Here is a 17,815-nt window from a genome sequence, read left to right on the forward strand (position 1 = left end):
ATGAATCCAATAGCTCCTGGGACGAATGCAGCTCAATACCCCTTCCCTATTTTACAACCAAGTATTCAGGTAGCCGAGAGACTAATTTACTCGTAGTCTGAAGAGAGGATCGGTCAAACCCGAGCACTAATCTAAACTTAAAATTCTGAAGGGGCTAAAGAGCATATGGGCCGATTTCGATCGTCTTGGCTTTTATGGGTTGATATCAATTCCAGCAGTACATACAGTGAAGAGCCGCGAATCCGGGGTCATAGTGATATGGTCGAATTGGCCTTCAGTGGGAATAGTTATGTTGCTATGCCAAGAGAAGTACAATTATGAGTAGATAAGACGAGGTGGAATACACCGCAATCTCGCTGATAAGCGAAATCCATCCCCACTTTACACTCCCCATGTTTGAAGGTATATAAGAGATACCCAACTGATAGAGAAAAGACACTGATTCTGTTGATAAGCTTAAGTGCTACATCCTGTTTTGACCAACAATAACGAGACGCCATGTCAAAAGAACAACGACAGATCGAAAACGAAAGTGAGAAAGATCAAATTGGTGTGGTGGTCGATGTGGCACCCGAAGATGATCGAGATCTCAAGGGGGATATCGTACTGGCAAGTCATCATGAAGTGGGATTAGATTTGTATACCCAAAATGAAGGATATGAATATACGATCGAGGAATCAAAGAGCATGTGAGTGTTTATCTTTCTCTTAAAACGTATAGTCCCATTGGCATGTTCACCCGAGTATTCATAATCCTCGTCGTTCGTTGCTCGTTGGTCATACGTGGATACCATAATATACTACACTTTCAACATGTGATACGGAGGACATTGGCTCATGTTATTATCTGTTTTGTTCTTTTGGTATAGCCTGCGAAAGATCGATCTTCGGATCTTACCGATATTCTGCCTAACTCAAGGATTGGCATTCCTCGATAAGACAGCTATCAATTATGGCAATTTATTCGGTATGAAAGCCGGAGTGAATGTTACTTCTTCACAATTCGTGAGTGACATACCCATGTCCAATTCCTTACATTGCCCCTCCCTCTCATTTCCATATGTCATTGGATGATCAGGATGATCACGCTGACGACACCGATCATCTGTAGAGTTGGTTCGCATCTGCTTTTTACCTTGGTTATCTCGTTTCAGCATGGCCGGGCAATATCCTACTTCAGAAATACAATGTGAGTGTTCTCCTGATATCTCAAGATTCACAAATGTCGAACTAATGTACCGCAATCATCATAGACCGGCAAAGTTATGGGATCGATCTGTTTCGTCTGGGGAGTCATTTGTGCTGTGAGTTGGTTTTCTCTCCGGTTGACAAGATTGACATAGAATATAATATACTTGTCTTGCTGTTATGGTCGGTCTGACTGATTGGATGGTCTTTTGCATATTTGATCATAGTGCACCGCCGCGTGCCACAATTTTGCAGGTGTACTAATCAACCGACTCTTACTGGGATGTCTCGAAGCGGCCGTCACACCAGGTCTGGGACTGATGACTCCCCTATGGTGGAAACTGGATGAAATACCTGTCAGACACTTGACGTGGTACAGCTTCAATGGATGGGCAGGTATAATCGGTGGATTGGTTTCTTAGTGAGTTCTCAAACCCTTCATTATACTAATGGACATCGTCGCTGAGTTGATGGGTTTGTCGTCGTGATGTAGTGGGATAGGTCACGCTACTGGATCTGGTATACCCACATGGGCATTGATCTTCGTTGTAAGTACAGCAACAATCCCAAGGACAGGTGAGTTGATGATACGACTCCTTTGGCTATGGTAGGTATTCGGTTCATTCACTTCTTTGTGGGGTATAATTATCCTCCTCTTCCTCCCTGACTCACCTGCCTCAGCGAGGTTCTTAAAGAAAGATCAGAAGGTGGTAGCGATCAAGCGAGTAGCTGAGAATAGGGTGAGTAACGTTAACTTAAGACATCGACTAATGACCTTTCATACATAAACAACATGATTGATCTGATATCATCCTATGTGCATGTGGTTTGATAGACCGGTACGAAAAACACCAAGTTCAAATGGGAACAAGTAGGAGAAGCATTCAAAGATCCCAAGTAAGTCAACTTTTCGTTGCCTTCTTCTCAAACTTTACCATATGTACCGATTTGACATATTGTACTGTATTCTTCGGTTTTCAGTAGTACGGTTGATGCTGATCATTTTGATTTCCATGTTCTGTGACTACAGGACATACTGTCTTTTCCTCGCTTCAGTAGCTGCACAGATTCCAAACGGAGTAGTGACCAACTTTTCATCTATCATCGTAAGTCGTCCTCCACCCTTTTCCTTTCTTAGATCTCAAGCGATAGATGCTAACGTTAACGATTCGTATGTAGATTTCGGGATTCGGTTTCAACCAATTACAAACTACCCTCCTTGATATTCCAAGTTCCGTCCTTCAAATCATCTCGTTAATTGCCTCGGGGTATTTTGCAGGGAAATTCAAGAATAGTAGAGCTATCATGATGGTGAGTCGAGTCGATCTACTTCGCAAATCACCTTCCACTTCGATTAACCAAAATCATATACTGCCAAATCCGTTTTGTCCACTCATTAGTAAAATACCGCCGTGTCTATGCGCAGTAAGCTGACAGGAATGAATTCTGAATTTCTACCTGCCATCTAGTTTATCGGTAATGCAACATGTATCATAGCAGCCTGTTGTCTAACCTACGCACCCAAATCTCAAACTTGGGGTAGATTAGTGGCATTTTGGTTCACGGGTTTCGCAAGTGTTGGTTTTTCCTTGGGCATGGTCATGATCACTGCTGTAAGTCAACATCACATGATTTACCCTGAGTTACTTTATGGTAAATGCAATGCAATGCAGTGAGATAAGATAAGCTGACTGAAAATGCGAGATAGAACGTCGGTGGATATACGAAAAGACAAACTATGACTGCTATTAATTTCGTTGGGTATTGTATTGGAAGTGAGTAAATCGTCGGTTCTCAAAAAACAGGGTCATTGTGTTGAGTTCACAACTCTAATTGATAAGTTGACTGATACACTGTTTTCATGCGTGTAGACATCGCAGGACCACACGTCGTTATAGGTGAAGAGAAAGCATTAGGTTATCCGACAGCTACTAAGGTGAGTTTGTCAATTCGCATCATCAGTCTTCAATTCTCTAGATCTGAAATTGACTGACTTTGCATCATACGTTTTGCAGGCAATGTTAGCTGGATATACCGTCAAGACGATTTTCCACGTCTTCTTAGGTATCTACATGTTATACTGGAATAGAAGATGGGATAAGGAAGCTAAAGAGAGAGGAGAGGAATTGAGTGAAGTAGAGAGAGCCAAGAAAGCCGAATTGATCGGTATGGTAAGTATCTACTACTCGTTTATCTGAGGATGTGAATATCCAGCACAATCATGATCAGTACACAGCTAATGCTTAATGATTGGACATGTTTGTATAGACCGATGCGACTGAATGGAGTGAGTCAAAACGAGATTGATAATCTGAGGAAGGCTGTCTGAGCTGATCATGCGCGTTGTGTATCACAGATAACCCGTATTTCCGTTATTGCCTATAAGGTCGAAGCTTTGTACAATATACAACAAGCGAATAAGGTGAATGACATGGGAGGGACAATAATTACCAGGTATGTCAGTAGATTGTATCTTTTGAGTCGAGATGAGCAAAATGTAGATGGTAGTGCAAGTTGTAGTGATAGGAAATACGGATATCGTTGTCGTCAGAAGGATTTTGTTGGTTATAGACGTAGATGTAGAAGCAGTATTGGAAGTACTTGTAGTGAGTAGACAAGACATATCGTGGCTGTAAAAGCATTTCAAAATGAATGATATGCGTTTCTCCGAGTGTTATGACGAAGCATATGTTGATCTGATTTTGCCGAGGTTGAGCCTTCATACGCAAGCCTGTTATAGTAAATTACCAAATTATCAACACGAGGCGTCATGCAAGTCCGAAACAACAGGATCAATTCAGATCCCATACCGCCGCAGCATCAATTCTGATCTTGATCTTGAGCTATAAATGACCACGTTTGGGACTAAAGCTTCCGAGCGTTTTCGATCAGATATCCTTTAGCGCGTTTTGATCATTGCAACCGTACCCTTGAAGACGTGTAAAAGTGGGGGGTTGTCATGTTGTTTTGGCAACATAACATGTCTTTTATAACCAGACCAGTGATCGTCTGGCGTTGAGTAAAGTTTGATGCGCCCTCTCACCTCTCAGCCTCTGCTGGCAACCATTTGATGGTTCTTGTCCTTCCGACATCACATCAAATCGTAGGAACATGAGTACTTGTACGAGTCGAGACTTTCATTTGTCAGTGAGAGAAAGGTGACGGGATAGATAAATGGTCATATATCCGGAGGTTCGCTCACCGAAATGAACAGGTTGGACCTGCATACTCCCATATGTGAGTATATATACCTACAAACAACCTTTCATTACCGAGTGTAAGGTACATCCAGTCAGTCCTACGGTGGAACTGGCCGTATACTGCAAACTATTATGTATGTGTACGAATAACAGCAGGATGATCGAGTAACTGTTGCAATTTCAATTTCCTCATTTTTAATCTAAGATCAAATGAATTACCTCACCCTTTTACTCCTTGCTCGCTTTACCCTGAATTGACCGTATCTTTCCCCTCTGATGCGTTGGGTGATAAAAAAATAAAAAGTGGCTGCGAAACACCCACGTCACTTGTGGATTACCTCCGATATGACCGTTCTGAATGAGTGTCCTCACAGGTGGGGAAATGGGTGGATCCGTGGATCCTGTGATTCTCATTTCTCCAAGGAGGAGGGGGATCAATGATGCAAAATATCAAAAAACACGCTAAAAATGAGACTAAAACACCAAAAGATAGAAACAGATGCAGGATCATCTGCACGTTGAGGAAATACCGCATGTACGGATCACCGCGAATCATGACCATGACCATGAGCTCACGTCGTATACTGAATGAATGGGGCAGTAAGAGAGAGAAGGAAGAGGGATGTGATGTGATGAGATATTCCATCCCATCATATTTAGACGAAGCAAGGAAAAAGAATTGAGAATCAGGATCAACCCTATTTTCCATTCGATGCCGTCTGTCGTCCCTCTCTCTGATACCATACCCTCTTCATTTTATAAGAAACCAGAGTCTCCTCACCTCTCTTGTCTCTTTTCGTACCCCGCATAAAATCGTACTATTTTAGTACGGCACGATAAAATCCACTGTACTATTTTTTTACTTCTGATCCATCTCACCCTCTTCTGCGTTGACGGCTGAAAGAGAAGAGCGAATCTTAAGTAGTTACCTCTTCAAGAATCCATCTAGCACTACGACATACAACTCGCATACTTTGGAGACACCGGATCACCCGTTCTTAGGCTATCCGACCTTCTTCCTCCCAATCCCACAATAGTAGTAGTAGTAGTAGTAACCTCTTCATCATCATTAACACTTGTTTGATCATCATCATCGACATTATCTTTCCACTTCATCTCATTTTATCAATCATATACAGATTTACATATCACACTACTTTACTCGATATTCACGCACAGCATCTGTCGATCAAGATATCATCGTCAGAAACTGATATAGAAACAAGATAGATAAAGCAAATCGGCCGAGGGTTCTGATACACGTATTACAGGACATACCTTGAAGACCCTCACCACGCGACTTGCAGATCGTGTTGTTATTTTTATCAATACCAAATCTATCAATCAAGCAGAGCCTTGAAGAGACAGGAAGTGTACGACCCTCGGACGACTATACTCCATTGATCCTCACCAGGCAGACGCAGACGGACCACCTCGGGACCTTAACTCGCCTGGCGTTTTCTCGTACCTTTCAAATCAATTCTCTCACCCCTCTCCTCTCCTGTCGCTTTCTCACCCTTCGTATAGGATAGAAGGTACATTGCACTGCACCGCATAGATCGTACATGCAAGACGGAGAATCGTGTTTGCAAATCATTCACATAATACAAGGTGAGTCTGAGAATGACCAAATATCCATTCATCTCTTCGGCGTTATATTGAGATCATCTATCTGTCTTTGTTGTCTGTTTACCTTTTTACCTCACCTCACTTTATTCTACACAATAACGATTCTCCCTCATCAAATACCATCATCTATCTTCTTCTAATTTTATTGTTGCGGACATATGATCCATATTGCATGACCCACCATCCATACACCGCGGAGATTACACATTACACATTACACATTACACACACAGCCCGTCGTCTAGGTTTCATAACATTACCATAACATAATATAATATCAAAAAGCACATGGTTTCGTCTTTTGTAGATTGGATCTGTCCCTTTTTTCGGTGATCTGGTGTATCAATCCATGTACTCTTGCATCTTGAAATGCTGATCACCTGTTGTCTTATCACCACCATCGTCCTTTCTATCTCGACACTTCCCAACGATATATGACCATACGACACACGTAACCAATATACTATCACCGCCGCATTCTTTCACTCCCATCCTTCTTGGCATTACCACTCCCCCACTATTCCCACCTTTACCCAAACACTGCTTCTTGATACTCTGCCATTCAATACCACACACGACCTCTTTCCTGTCCGACTACAACGATCAATCAACAAACGCGATCGCTCGTCTCATCAAAATGTCATCCACTCCCCCTTCTACCTTACTCACACCTGGAATGGCAATGATCAACTCTTCTTCGACATCCTCTTCATCCACATCTTGCCCAACAATATGGACCTCACCTGACGACATACTAACTGCCAACTTCAGCTGGACCACATCACTCTCATCATTAGCGACAACGATGACCACGGGAGGATCGAATAACTCATCTCCAACTGATTTCGCTTTCGAACCACCCACTTTACCCACCAGCAACACCTTCGAGAGCAATACCATCCCATCAGCACCATTCAAGCCTGAACCTGTGAAAATCGATTCGTTCAATTCTAACGGGAGCGACAACAATAGTCCTTTCACACCTTCCGGTGCACAAGTCAACAACGCCAACTCTTATCCTTTTCCCGGATCATTCTCATACAACGCTTCTACCGCTTCATCCTTTTCCTCAGCTTCTGGTTCAGGCGCAGGTGGTTCATTCTCATCCGTAGACGCCTTACCTGCCATTTCAAGGGATTTCGTCAGACCCTCAACATCCGAGACTCGTCGACCGGCTACTGCAGGAGGAGCATTACAAAGTAGAAGTCCTTTCGCTGGATTCATGCCTGGAGGTTCAAGTGAAGAAGGTGGACAGAGATTCCAAAGGATAAATCAACAAAGACCCACGTCCTCAGACGGAAAGATGAGATTGAACACTACGATCGAAGAAGGTGGTGAAGGGTTGTTTACCAACCCATTTGAAACTTCTAACAAAGAATCCCAAGATGCCGAATCTAAGCAGGTACCCTCGCAAACACCCACTTCGGATGGTACTGTAGATCCTCATTATATCCCTGCCAATCGAAGAGCTTCCGAACCTCAATTCAATGTTCAGCAAAGCTGGGGTCAACATTCCCCGCTCGCTCCACCGACTAGTAATCCCACACCCGCTTCTCTAGGTCTCACTTCGGCTCCTGCACATGTGCCTCAAGCTGGATTTTTACAACAACAGCAAATGCAAGGATCTCAAGCACAATATAATCGTCCAGCATTCCATGGTAGACCGCAGACTTCAGATGGTCTACCGAGTTATCCTCATTTGACGGGCAACGTCCCTCTACCCAGTGCTCAGTCTATAGCTCGTCAAATACCTGGTATATCGACCGCTGCAGGAGGATACTACCACTCACCTACACCATCGTCAGCTAGATCGTTTGACCAAGATCCCAAGACTGGATATATGCCATTCAGAGATGATCGATCTAATTCACTCAATGCCTTGCCGCCTCCAATGGTCGGACCTCCCTCGTCAGCTTTCCCGGGTGATAGAGCCTATTCAATTGACTCGGGTCTAGCCAGACCTGGCCAAGCACAAGCTATCAGATCATCCTACATGCCTCAATCGACTGGTAAACCCGGTGAAATGTCTTCCGAATTGACGTTTGTTCAACTTGGTGGTCCGGCTCCCAAAAAGAGACCTAGAAGGAGATACGATGAGATTGAAAGGCTGTACGCCTGTGGTTGGAATGGCTGTGAAAAGTCTTATGGAACTCTCAATCATTTGAACGCACATGTCGCGATGCAGAAACATGGTGAAAAGAGATTACCTTCTGGTAAGTAAATCGGAATCGACCACAGTGGGGCTGGAAAAGTGACTGACGGTATCATTTTTGACATGCAGAATTCAAGGAGATGCGAAAAGCTTGGCGAAAGAAGAAGAGAGAAGTAGCAGCGACCAATGCAAATGCGATGTACGCTGCCAACGCTGCAGCATGGCAGCAACGAGTATCTGTCAGTTCGGCATCTGGTACGGAAAGTGATTGGGATCGAAGGGATTCAGCCGCGTCGATGATGTCTACTGGATCAGAATACGGTGGTCATCGATCATCATCTTCTTACCCTGTTGGATATGCACCTTGGACTGGCAACTCTGGACCCATCGATTCTCGACCTTCCACTTCTTCATCTTCGATCTCCTCAATTGACGGAAGTGGTAGGAACTACTTTGCACCTCCTCCTGTGCCTGGTGTTCCTCAACCTGGATACGGAAGCATGGGAATGGGAATGGGTACGATCAACCCTATCAACTCTCGACGAATATCTGCGCCTCAATATCTCCCTGGAATGCCCATGCCCCACCTGGAAGGATTCAGGAGTCTACAAGATGATCATCCCACGCCCACTGCTCAGAACCCTTTCCCACAAAGTCAAAGACCATCTGGAGGTTTTCCATTCACCACATTGACTTCGCCCATGGCTGGGAATGCCGGTGCGGGCGGTACGACCATCACGGGAAGTAATGGTGGGGAGGGGAGTTATGCGGGTGGAAGTCAGTTTGCTTTCCAAAGGTGATGGTGATGACTGAAACATAGTTAGTCTGTCTCTCGTTTACTGTGATCATCTTGTTCGATTCCATTTATACCCTCGTTGTCTTGTTGATTAGAACAGAAAGATCATTTATATCTTCTAATCCAGTAAATTTGTAGCTATAGATTTTTGACTTTTTGCTCTTTGTTTCGTTCAATTTGGAGTTTTATCAGGCCCTACCCCTATTCTCGCTTTTTTTTTTTTCGTTAATCATATAGAACATTTACAGAACTCGCAAAGTAGTTGAATGTCGGTAGTGGACAGAAGTAGTAGAGTAATTCATTATATTTGTAAATAGTATACAAGTAAGATTAGTGAATCTAAAAAAGATTTTTCGTTTGACTTTGGAATAGATCGAATATTATGGATATGGATATGGACATAAATTGTGAACAATCAACTATACTTCTCATTTGTCCAGAAAGTCAAACTTCCTCTTGCCATAATCCAAGTCACAGCTCGAGGAGGTGTCGATGAGTGAAAGCATAATCAAGGTAGGGTGGTACTGGGTGACCTTGTCGTATGCGAATGAATGATTAATGGATCGGGCTCCGGGTAGGAAACTCAAAAGTGGACCGAGGAATGGGACTCGAAAGCGGAGTGACGTGAACAATGAGACTAGTACTCGTAATGATCTACGTTGACATCTGACATAAAAACAGATTTGTAGCGCTGGATGATTATACATCATTGACTGTACATTGTGATACCTCTCTACTTATAAGGCTAAAGCTGCGTAAGGGAACCATCAAAGTATCAAAGGATCATCCTTCTCCGACAAGATAGTCGAACCACTCGCCGCTTCGCAGCTGGGTCCCGTCAAGGGGGGTCAAAGCGTACCATTCCTAGGTCGAACATCAATAGCTCATCACCATTCATTCGACATTACGAAATCAGGTTCAACATCAACTCTACCCCACCCGTATAATTAATTCACCAGTGCGTTTCTTTCTCTTTCATTCATACATGCAATTTGATACCAGACGTAGACATAAAGTAAAGGAGCGAAGCACTTCAATCACAATCGGAACCTTTAAACTCTCAACAAAGCCGAGGATATCACTGTATTCTGGGATACGGTATACAATAGAAGATGGGTTTGAACAGTCCTTTACCAGGTAAGTTCAAGATCATTCCTAGGGCTGTGTATCACTGTCTTCCGCATCCACATCCAGCATAATCGAGTCAGCACATCCTCAATGCTGATGTGATACTGATGAATGAACCGTAGTGCGATTGGAGGAAGAGACTAGGAAAGCAGCCAAGATATGTGAGTTTAGTTGCACTATCTTTCATCTTTTACTATCTTAGATGGATCACTGAAATATTTTGGTGGTGTAGTGAAGAGTTTCGTGGATGTGAACAACAATGGATTAGACAAGGTGAGTATCTCCTCGCTTTCTTCTCTCGTCCTCTCTAGCAATTATGATCTTCCGTGTCAATCCATATCATATCACTTTACCATCATCCTCATCAACTCTGTGAAAGTCTGAGCTGAGTCGGAATCAATTTCACTCTCCAGGTGATACCCCGTCAAGTGTTGGAGAGAGCGGCGGGATTCGCAATTTTCACAGTATTCAAAGCTGGTTTCGTACTTACCGCCAGGGCAGGAAGTGGGGTGGTCATCGCTAGATTGGATGATGGATGTGAGTGCTAGTCATTTTTCTCTCTTGCGCTATCAATCCTGGATAGTGGACAGTATTGACATGAAGAGACATTCCTTGCAGCCTGGTCGCCGCCTTCTGCTATTGGTTTGGGAGGATTCGGATTCGGTGGGCAGATGGGTGCAGAGTGAGTGGTTGTTCTGTCCTGCGTTCCTAATGTATTCTGGTGGATGATCAGTCTGGCTAATGTGATCATTCTTCACCTGACAGAGTAACAGACTTCCTCATCGTTCTGAATGTAAGCTTCCCGCACCTTGACTTGATAATGATCGATGATCCGCATACTTATTTGCTATCTGATATCGTTTCAGTCCAGAGCAGCGGTTGCATCATTTATGTCAGCTGGGAATTTGACTTTGGGAGGTAACCTGTCGGTGAGTCACCAGTCTTTCAATCCAACCACATGCAGCAAGGGCGTTGTTCAGTTGACGAACCGTGTCTACAGGTCGCTGTCGGTCCTCTGGGTCGAAATGCCGAAGGATCAGGATCAGTCAATACGAAAGGCCATCTCGCCGCCATGTATTCCTATTCCAAGACCAAAGGTCTATTCGGCGGTGTTTCAGTAGAAGGATCAGTGATTGTCGAGCGTCAAGATGCCAACAGGTTAGCTTATGGTGGTAATCCTAATGCGAAGCAGATCTTATCAGGTACATTTGATCCACCAGAGTGGGCTCATGTGTTAATCGATCAATTGGAGAAATCTACTGGTTTACCCGGCGGTCAGACTTGGATTCAGGACAAAGACAAACATTCAGAATACGGTACGGGCATGAGTATGGGTACACCGGAAAAGAAAGGTGGTGGGTATGTATTCGGAGAAGGATTAGGCGGAGGTGGGAATACCCCTCCAACGACTCAGAATGGTAGACGATCTAGAGGAAATAGTTTATTCGGTGGACAGAATCAAAATGATAGGTCAGGCAATGGAAGTGGATCCCCTTCAAGACCTAGTAGTTCGAGGAAAGGGTCTTCTTTCAACCCATTTACAACCGGGTCCAATAGTCCCCGAGGAGCCAGAAGCCCATTAGAACATTCCTCAGAGACTTATTCGGCTGGAATGGGAAATGGCACACTACAAGGAGGTAGATCAAGATCAGGTTCTTTACTGAAGAATGGTGAAGTACCTCAGCCCTTCTCATATATGAGTCCATCCAGATCCCAGCAACAGGCTTCAAAAGAAAAAGATTTGTTGGGTGACTGGGATACACCTGCCAACGCGAACGCGAGTGATCCGTTCTCAACTGGATCTTTGAATCGGTTGACGGCAGGTAGGAAACCCAGTGCAGGTGAGAAGGATCTACTGGGCACGTGGGAATCAAACGGCCATAATTTATCTGCACAGTTCGCTTCCTTGAAAACTTTAGATACCTATGGTAGTACGAATGGGACGAGAAGTAGGACTGGGTCACAAGCGAGAAAAGAAGATAGTCAAGCATTTGATGATATATTGAAATATCCCTCAAACCAGAAGAAAGATGAAGTTGATTATACACCGAGAGAAACTGAATCGAAATTCGCTAATATCGATTGGTCAACTTATCTCTCTTCGACTTCATCTTCATCGAATGGACATGGACAAAAACAAAGCAATTTCGTATCGATCGCTTCTGGGAATAACAAACCTAATACATCACCTACTAAGAAATCTAGACCTTTCTCAATGTATGGTGGTGGTGGTGATAGTAGTAACGGTGATAAGGTATCACCTAATTTGGGTAATGGATATGGGAATAAAGAATTTTCACCATTTGAAGATCTACCTGTTGGTAGATTAAGGTCCAATTCGAATGAAGATGGTTCAAGACCTTTTGAAAGTTATTTGAAATATTCCAATCCGAAGGAATCTCCACGCAACAATACAAACGGGATTGATAGCAATATATCTCAAACTAAACCTGATTTACGATTGAAAACTGGATTAGAAAATAACGGTAACTTCGATGGATATGCTCGAGCGATAGGTTTATACGATTTCATCACGTCAACCGAAGGAGATTTGAATTTCAGAAATGGACAGGTGATCATCATTTTAGATAAAGTCGATGGATCTTGGTGGAAAGGTTATTCACCGATTAGTAGGAAAACGGGTATATTCCCTTCTAGTTATGTTGAAGTTGTGGAGTTGCCGAAGAATCCTAAAGGTGGTGTTGGATGGGGGGAATTGAGGAAGAGAGTAGGAGGGAATGAGTTCGATCAATAGGATAGATAATGAACATAAATGGTTTAATTAGATGAAGAGGGACTTGGTATGATACGATATGTTAGGGATGGAATGAATGGGGTTGATTTTGAGAAGATCAGATTAATTAGAATCCAGGTTTAGGCGTAAGAATGATACTTTGGTATAAAATGGAAAGAGGATTTGTATAATTATTTGATTATTGGGTTTTGATGTTCGGTGCAACAAAAATAAGGATTTCTTGTTCGATAGTTTAGTGAACAATCATCATATTATGCAGAAAAAGTTGTATGTTTCGCTTTTGTGCACTCTGACCGACAGACAGTACGAAACAATGCACTTGAACGTGATGATCAGGTTGGTATACGAATGTGGAAAGATAACAGATAGAGGACATGAACAAGTGAATGACAAAGAGAGGGAGACAGAGAGAGAAAGAATAGTCGAAGAGCAGATTAACGTCTAGCGAGCCAGATCATAATTTGATATATGCCATGCCCTTAAAAAACTATAATGCATATGCCAGTGTGATGAAATACCATGAGCTTATGAACCTGTATGAATTCTAATTGTAGCTTGACATTTGACTTATCCTTCCTGATATGGTCTTCATGTTCTCCTCATCCCTTGCACTCTCGATTGGATGTGGACGGGGGTATTGTATGATGATCGATAGGTTTGAATTTGGACTCGAACTCGGACTTGGGTCCAAGTGGGAAAATGGGATACACCTTCTGATAGTAAGGGGATAGTGTACAACGATATCTCTCGATTATGATTGGCGGTATCTTCTATATTACATTTGCTTTCGGTTGAGATTGAAATTTTCTTCCTATTACATGACTATGTTATATTGATAGAAATCAATCCAGTCAGTTCTTCAATATCACTACTTTCGTTCTCAAGCGTATATATACATCGTATTCCACTTACGCGTACAACATCCCTTTTCAGGAGGAGAGAAGGGATCGCCGTTTTTGCCTGATGAACCCCATATGGATGGGAGCTGAGAAGGAGATGGAGGTATCAGTAAAGTACTTATATCATACAACGATGGAAAGAACGACATTCTACTGGAAGAAGGAATGGTTTGGTATCTAATTTCCTAAGATTCGTTGTCATTCTTAGTGTCCATGAATTTTACATGATCAACACCTGACCTTACGTCCCTCCGGTGTCTATTCTTTTGTTGATATCCTCAAATCTCAAATCTCAACGCGTATGAGCACAACTCGAAAACACTCCTAACTCACCATAGGGTCCCTCGTCCCTGTACAATACTTGATCAAACCCAGGCTGGCCTCGCTGACTCTCACTCTGGGTCTGGCCAGATCCTCCCTCAGCCTCGCGTTATGTTCAGTCAGTCGACGGAGTTTGAGTTCTGCCATGGATTGTTTATGGGGTCGAATGAGATTGGCGGGTGTTGGATGATGGTTGTTTGATGACATGGGGGATTAAGCAATAGGGAGCTCGCGTTGAGAGTTGGAAAGAGCAGATGGATTGGCAGAGGATGAGATGGTTGAATATGCTATTAGTGAATATCGATGTTGATGGTATTGGTATAGGTTGATATTGACAGTTCAGTGTTGAAAGAATTATACACACTTTGAGTTGACTATTTATTCATCGTCTTATTGTCTTGTACTGTCAGTGTAATGTTTTGCCAAATGCAGAAAGTAACTCACCCCCTTCAGAAACAAGGCACCAACAAATCATGCATGCTCACTCGTACTCACTCATGCCCTGACTTACTCGTGCACCCATTCAATGGAAAAAGCTTATTGTATGGACAAATATGTTTAAATCAATTTATCGTATTTTATCCCACATCTACTTGTCTACCAAATCAAACCAATCCAAATCGTTGTTGAGAAGGGAGAAGTAGATATCCATTTCTACTTTTCTTCGTCTCTCCTCTCACCTGGCCTATAATCGACTATTACAACAGCTCTCCCGTACTTCTTATCATGATGACCACATGCAACCTCAATCCAAAATCTCATCGACGGCATCCAGTTAGCTACCACCTCTTTCCCCTTTACCTTTCTCTTCTGCAAAATGAACCCCTCCATAGCCGAGTCTACAACGACTTGCGCCCCCTGCTCTTACCTCCCATGTATGAGCGGTACCCATTGGAGGGGTATAATATACGCTCGTAGAGTTTGACTGACTTTGATATAAGCCGGAGGTATTGATTCACATACAAAACGACTTTTCTGTTCTTTGAATGGGAGGTTGATGAGATTACCTTGACTCGGGTTCAGGACATACCATACTTGATTTTTTACTTGTAGTTTGTTTATTGGGATTGGGATAGGGGTAGGGATAGGGATGGAACGTAAAAGAGGGAAGATGCATATTCAATTTAACAAATGGTAATTGTGGATTGGTCTGAATGCAATGGAATCGAATCGGATGATGTGTGTTATTGTACTGCTGTAATCGTATCCTGTATTACACCACTTAGATGTCGCTTGGAGAGAACAAGCGACGTTCAGTCTGATCTCGTCTTGTATGGTATGCGCGAAAAGACAGCACAGATCATGCATATGAGATGATATTCCCAGGCTGTATGGATGATAGAACACTTTTGACTTGGCATATGGTATCGTACGTCGTACTTCCTGTTTCGGCTTGGCATTTTACAACTCTACTCGTTTACTAACTGCACAGCCCTCTCTGACTTTATATATACAAAGGAAAGGAGGTTATCGTAAATCAGGAAGGATGATTGCATTACAAAGCTGGATCATATCTCTCTCTTTCTCTTAAAAAATCCGATACAATCTCATATTGGCTATCTGACAGTACAACAACATATAATCCAACATCAATATAGTCAATCCATCCGAACTATCGAGGTAAAGCTAGACAGAATGGGCAATCAATACCCACAAGTGAGTATGGCCGACTGATATACGATTAATCAGTAGAGAGTCCAGGTGATCTAACGTTATCGAATTCACAGCAGCAAGGTCAACCTGGGATGTATCAAGCTTCAGATGGGAAATGGTATCCTGTCAGTGCGATGCCTCAAGGACATCAACACGGAGGAGGGTTCTATGGACAATAGTGAGTGTTACATCCCCACAATACTCGCACCCTATCTGACTATCGGTTTGATTTGACTGCACACAACGTTAATACAAGTACTGATGACCCGTCTTTCCTTCACACAGCGGCCAACAACCACCTATGGCACCGGGTCCACAGCCGGTATACATCAAACAACAAAGTGGGGGAGGCGGTGGTGGAGCGGCTTGTGCATGCTGCGGTAAGTCACTGTGGTATTCTACTTGCTATGCTATCGATATAGAGTCCGAACTGATATCGTGGTCGATACGTTCCAACAGCCGGTATATGCGCAGCTATGACTGGTTTATGTTGTCTGGACTTGTGTCTTTTCTAATCATTATCATGATCGTCCTTCGCAACGACCGGAAGAACGAAAGTAATAGTAAAACTATGGGCATGAATATACACGATAAGGGGTATGGTATGGTATGGTATGGTATGGTATGGTACGGTATGGTATGTTGTACTATGTATATATATATGAATTCTGCATTCTCTCCTTTCTAGATGATTCGTCATCTGCCCAGTAACTGATAAATAATAGAACGACGAAAATCCTAATCCGGCCGATGACGTGAAAACCAAATAGACGTTGACTGCGAATATTTTGCCACCCAACGATTCAACTGAAATTTATAAACATCATTCACATCTCAACACAGCCTTGGCTTTGTTCTTCCTATATTCATCATACTTAATCATTTATCAAATAGAATACTGCATACAATCACCACTCAGATCACTTGCGAAAACAAGTAGGAAAGAAGTATAACCAGCAGAGACAAGATGAACAAACCGACTTATCAGGTATGTATGAACAATTCCCACGTTCGCTCTATATTCAATATCAATATCATGGTAGATTCACCATCTGGCATATAACCGTACTGATCGCTCACCCAATGATTGTAGCCCGATCAGTACCAAAATCAAAACCCACAACAACAGATGTATCAAGCATCCGATGGCAAATGGTATCCTACCAGCTCGATGCCCCAGGGATGGCAACAGCAACAACCAGGATATGGATATGGACAACAGCCATAGTGAGTATCAGTGTGCATTCTTCATCATTCTGCATGCTATTTACGAGGGGAAGAATTGAGGTAGTATCTATTCAAGAGTGCACGGAACTACGGACCCCGTCTGCCTAGTGGATGGGTATGTTTATCAGAATGAATGGTGCTAACCTACTGTGATGATTACAGTGGCCAACAACAACCGATGTACCCTAATTCACAACCTGTTTATGTACAACAGCAAGGAGGTAGAGGTGCCGGAGCAGCCGGAGCAGGGATGGGTGTATGTGGTGAGTGGTCATGTCACTCTTTTATCGTGTTCCTCGATCTCTGTTGCCCGTTTGAACAACTTCGCATTTATACATCTTATCTTCTGCGTCTTCTACCCTTCTATGATGGTCACGTACTTTGTAGAGGAACTTATCACATACCTATCACACTTGTATACAATCATCGTCCTTTTCCCCACTCCCACGTCGCAGAAAATACTGACCGTTGCTCTGCCTTGCAGCCGCTCTATGTGGAGCGCTCCTATGTTTCGATCTGGGAGCATGTCTTTGCTAAGGAGACTTTAATTTCAGTGAGAAAGATTGTGTAATCTGAGTGATCCCTCGGAAAGATATACACGGTATGTTGGATCAAGCGGGAAAACCAAATATGAGAATAAATGAATGGAAAAAATCAAAAAACAGGATGAGAAATGATCGGTTCCTTCCAAAATCTCTCTTCATAGATGTTGTACTAGTGTATGTATTCAATCTACCAGTCTCGATAATGGCATCTCTGTATTCCACTGCCTTCCATATATCACAGAAGCTAGTGCTAGGACAAGGACAGTTCGAGCACCTCCCGTATGCAGTGCCCTGTCAACTTTACGTAAGAGATTCTTTCGAG

At 43.0% G+C, this 17,815-nt stretch overlaps 6 protein-coding genes across 6 annotated transcripts; 5 read left to right on the plus strand and 1 right to left on the minus strand.

Annotated features, from left to right (window-relative positions):
* Positions 1–498: 498 nt before the first annotated feature.
* L199_001998 (uncharacterized protein) lies at positions 499–3,573 on the plus strand (the record flags this gene model as incomplete). Its single annotated transcript, XM_064887748.1, has 16 exons — positions 499–689; positions 870–1,005; positions 1,112–1,189; positions 1,254–1,304; positions 1,416–1,609; positions 1,682–1,736; positions 1,800–1,928; positions 2,024–2,085; positions 2,219–2,294; positions 2,368–2,499; positions 2,658–2,801; positions 2,897–2,963; positions 3,060–3,124; positions 3,204–3,359; positions 3,457–3,475; positions 3,545–3,573. 16 exons carry the CDS (start codon positions 499–501, stop codon positions 3,571–3,573), a joined length of 1,584 nt encoding a protein of 527 aa, XP_064743820.1.
* Positions 3,574–6,654: 3,081 nt separating this feature from the next.
* Positions 6,655–8,969, plus strand: L199_001999 (uncharacterized protein; the record flags this gene model as incomplete). The annotated part of the gene is made up of 2 exons (XM_064887749.1): positions 6,655–8,230; positions 8,299–8,969. The coding sequence occupies 2 exons, from the start codon at positions 6,655–6,657 to the stop codon at positions 8,967–8,969; spliced, it is 2,247 nt and encodes a 748-aa protein (XP_064743821.1).
* Positions 8,970–10,077: 1,108 nt separating this feature from the next.
* On the plus strand, positions 10,078–12,848 carry L199_002000 (uncharacterized protein; the record flags this gene model as incomplete). The annotated part of the gene is made up of 8 exons (XM_064887750.1): positions 10,078–10,102; positions 10,216–10,254; positions 10,326–10,366; positions 10,507–10,630; positions 10,712–10,775; positions 10,859–10,886; positions 10,960–11,022; positions 11,094–12,848. 8 exons carry the CDS (start codon positions 10,078–10,080, stop codon positions 12,846–12,848), a joined length of 2,139 nt encoding a protein of 712 aa, XP_064743822.1.
* An 814-nt stretch (positions 12,849–13,662) lies between these two features.
* On the minus strand, positions 13,663–14,275 carry L199_002001 (uncharacterized protein; the record flags this gene model as incomplete). The annotated part of the gene is made up of 3 exons (XM_064887751.1): positions 13,663–13,670; positions 13,761–13,833; positions 14,081–14,275. 3 exons carry the CDS (start codon positions 14,273–14,275, stop codon positions 13,663–13,665), a joined length of 276 nt encoding a protein of 91 aa, XP_064743823.1.
* Positions 14,276–15,703: 1,428 nt separating this feature from the next.
* L199_002002 (uncharacterized protein) lies at positions 15,704–16,236 on the plus strand (the record flags this gene model as incomplete). Its single annotated transcript, XM_064887752.1, has 4 exons — positions 15,704–15,724; positions 15,796–15,899; positions 16,007–16,101; positions 16,181–16,236. The coding sequence occupies 4 exons, from the start codon at positions 15,704–15,706 to the stop codon at positions 16,234–16,236; spliced, it is 276 nt and encodes a 91-aa protein (XP_064743824.1).
* Positions 16,237–16,688: 452 nt separating this feature from the next.
* Positions 16,689–17,485, plus strand: L199_002003 (uncharacterized protein; the record flags this gene model as incomplete). Its single annotated transcript, XM_064887753.1, has 4 exons — positions 16,689–16,709; positions 16,815–16,948; positions 17,111–17,211; positions 17,433–17,485. 4 exons carry the CDS (start codon positions 16,689–16,691, stop codon positions 17,483–17,485), a joined length of 309 nt encoding a protein of 102 aa, XP_064743825.1.
* Positions 17,486–17,815: the final 330 nt, after the last annotated feature.

This window comes from Kwoniella botswanensis, chromosome 1 (genome assembly GCF_036426115.1).
Source record: "Kwoniella botswanensis chromosome 1, complete sequence".
Lineage (NCBI taxonomy): Eukaryota > Fungi > Basidiomycota > Tremellomycetes > Tremellales > Cryptococcaceae > Kwoniella > Kwoniella botswanensis.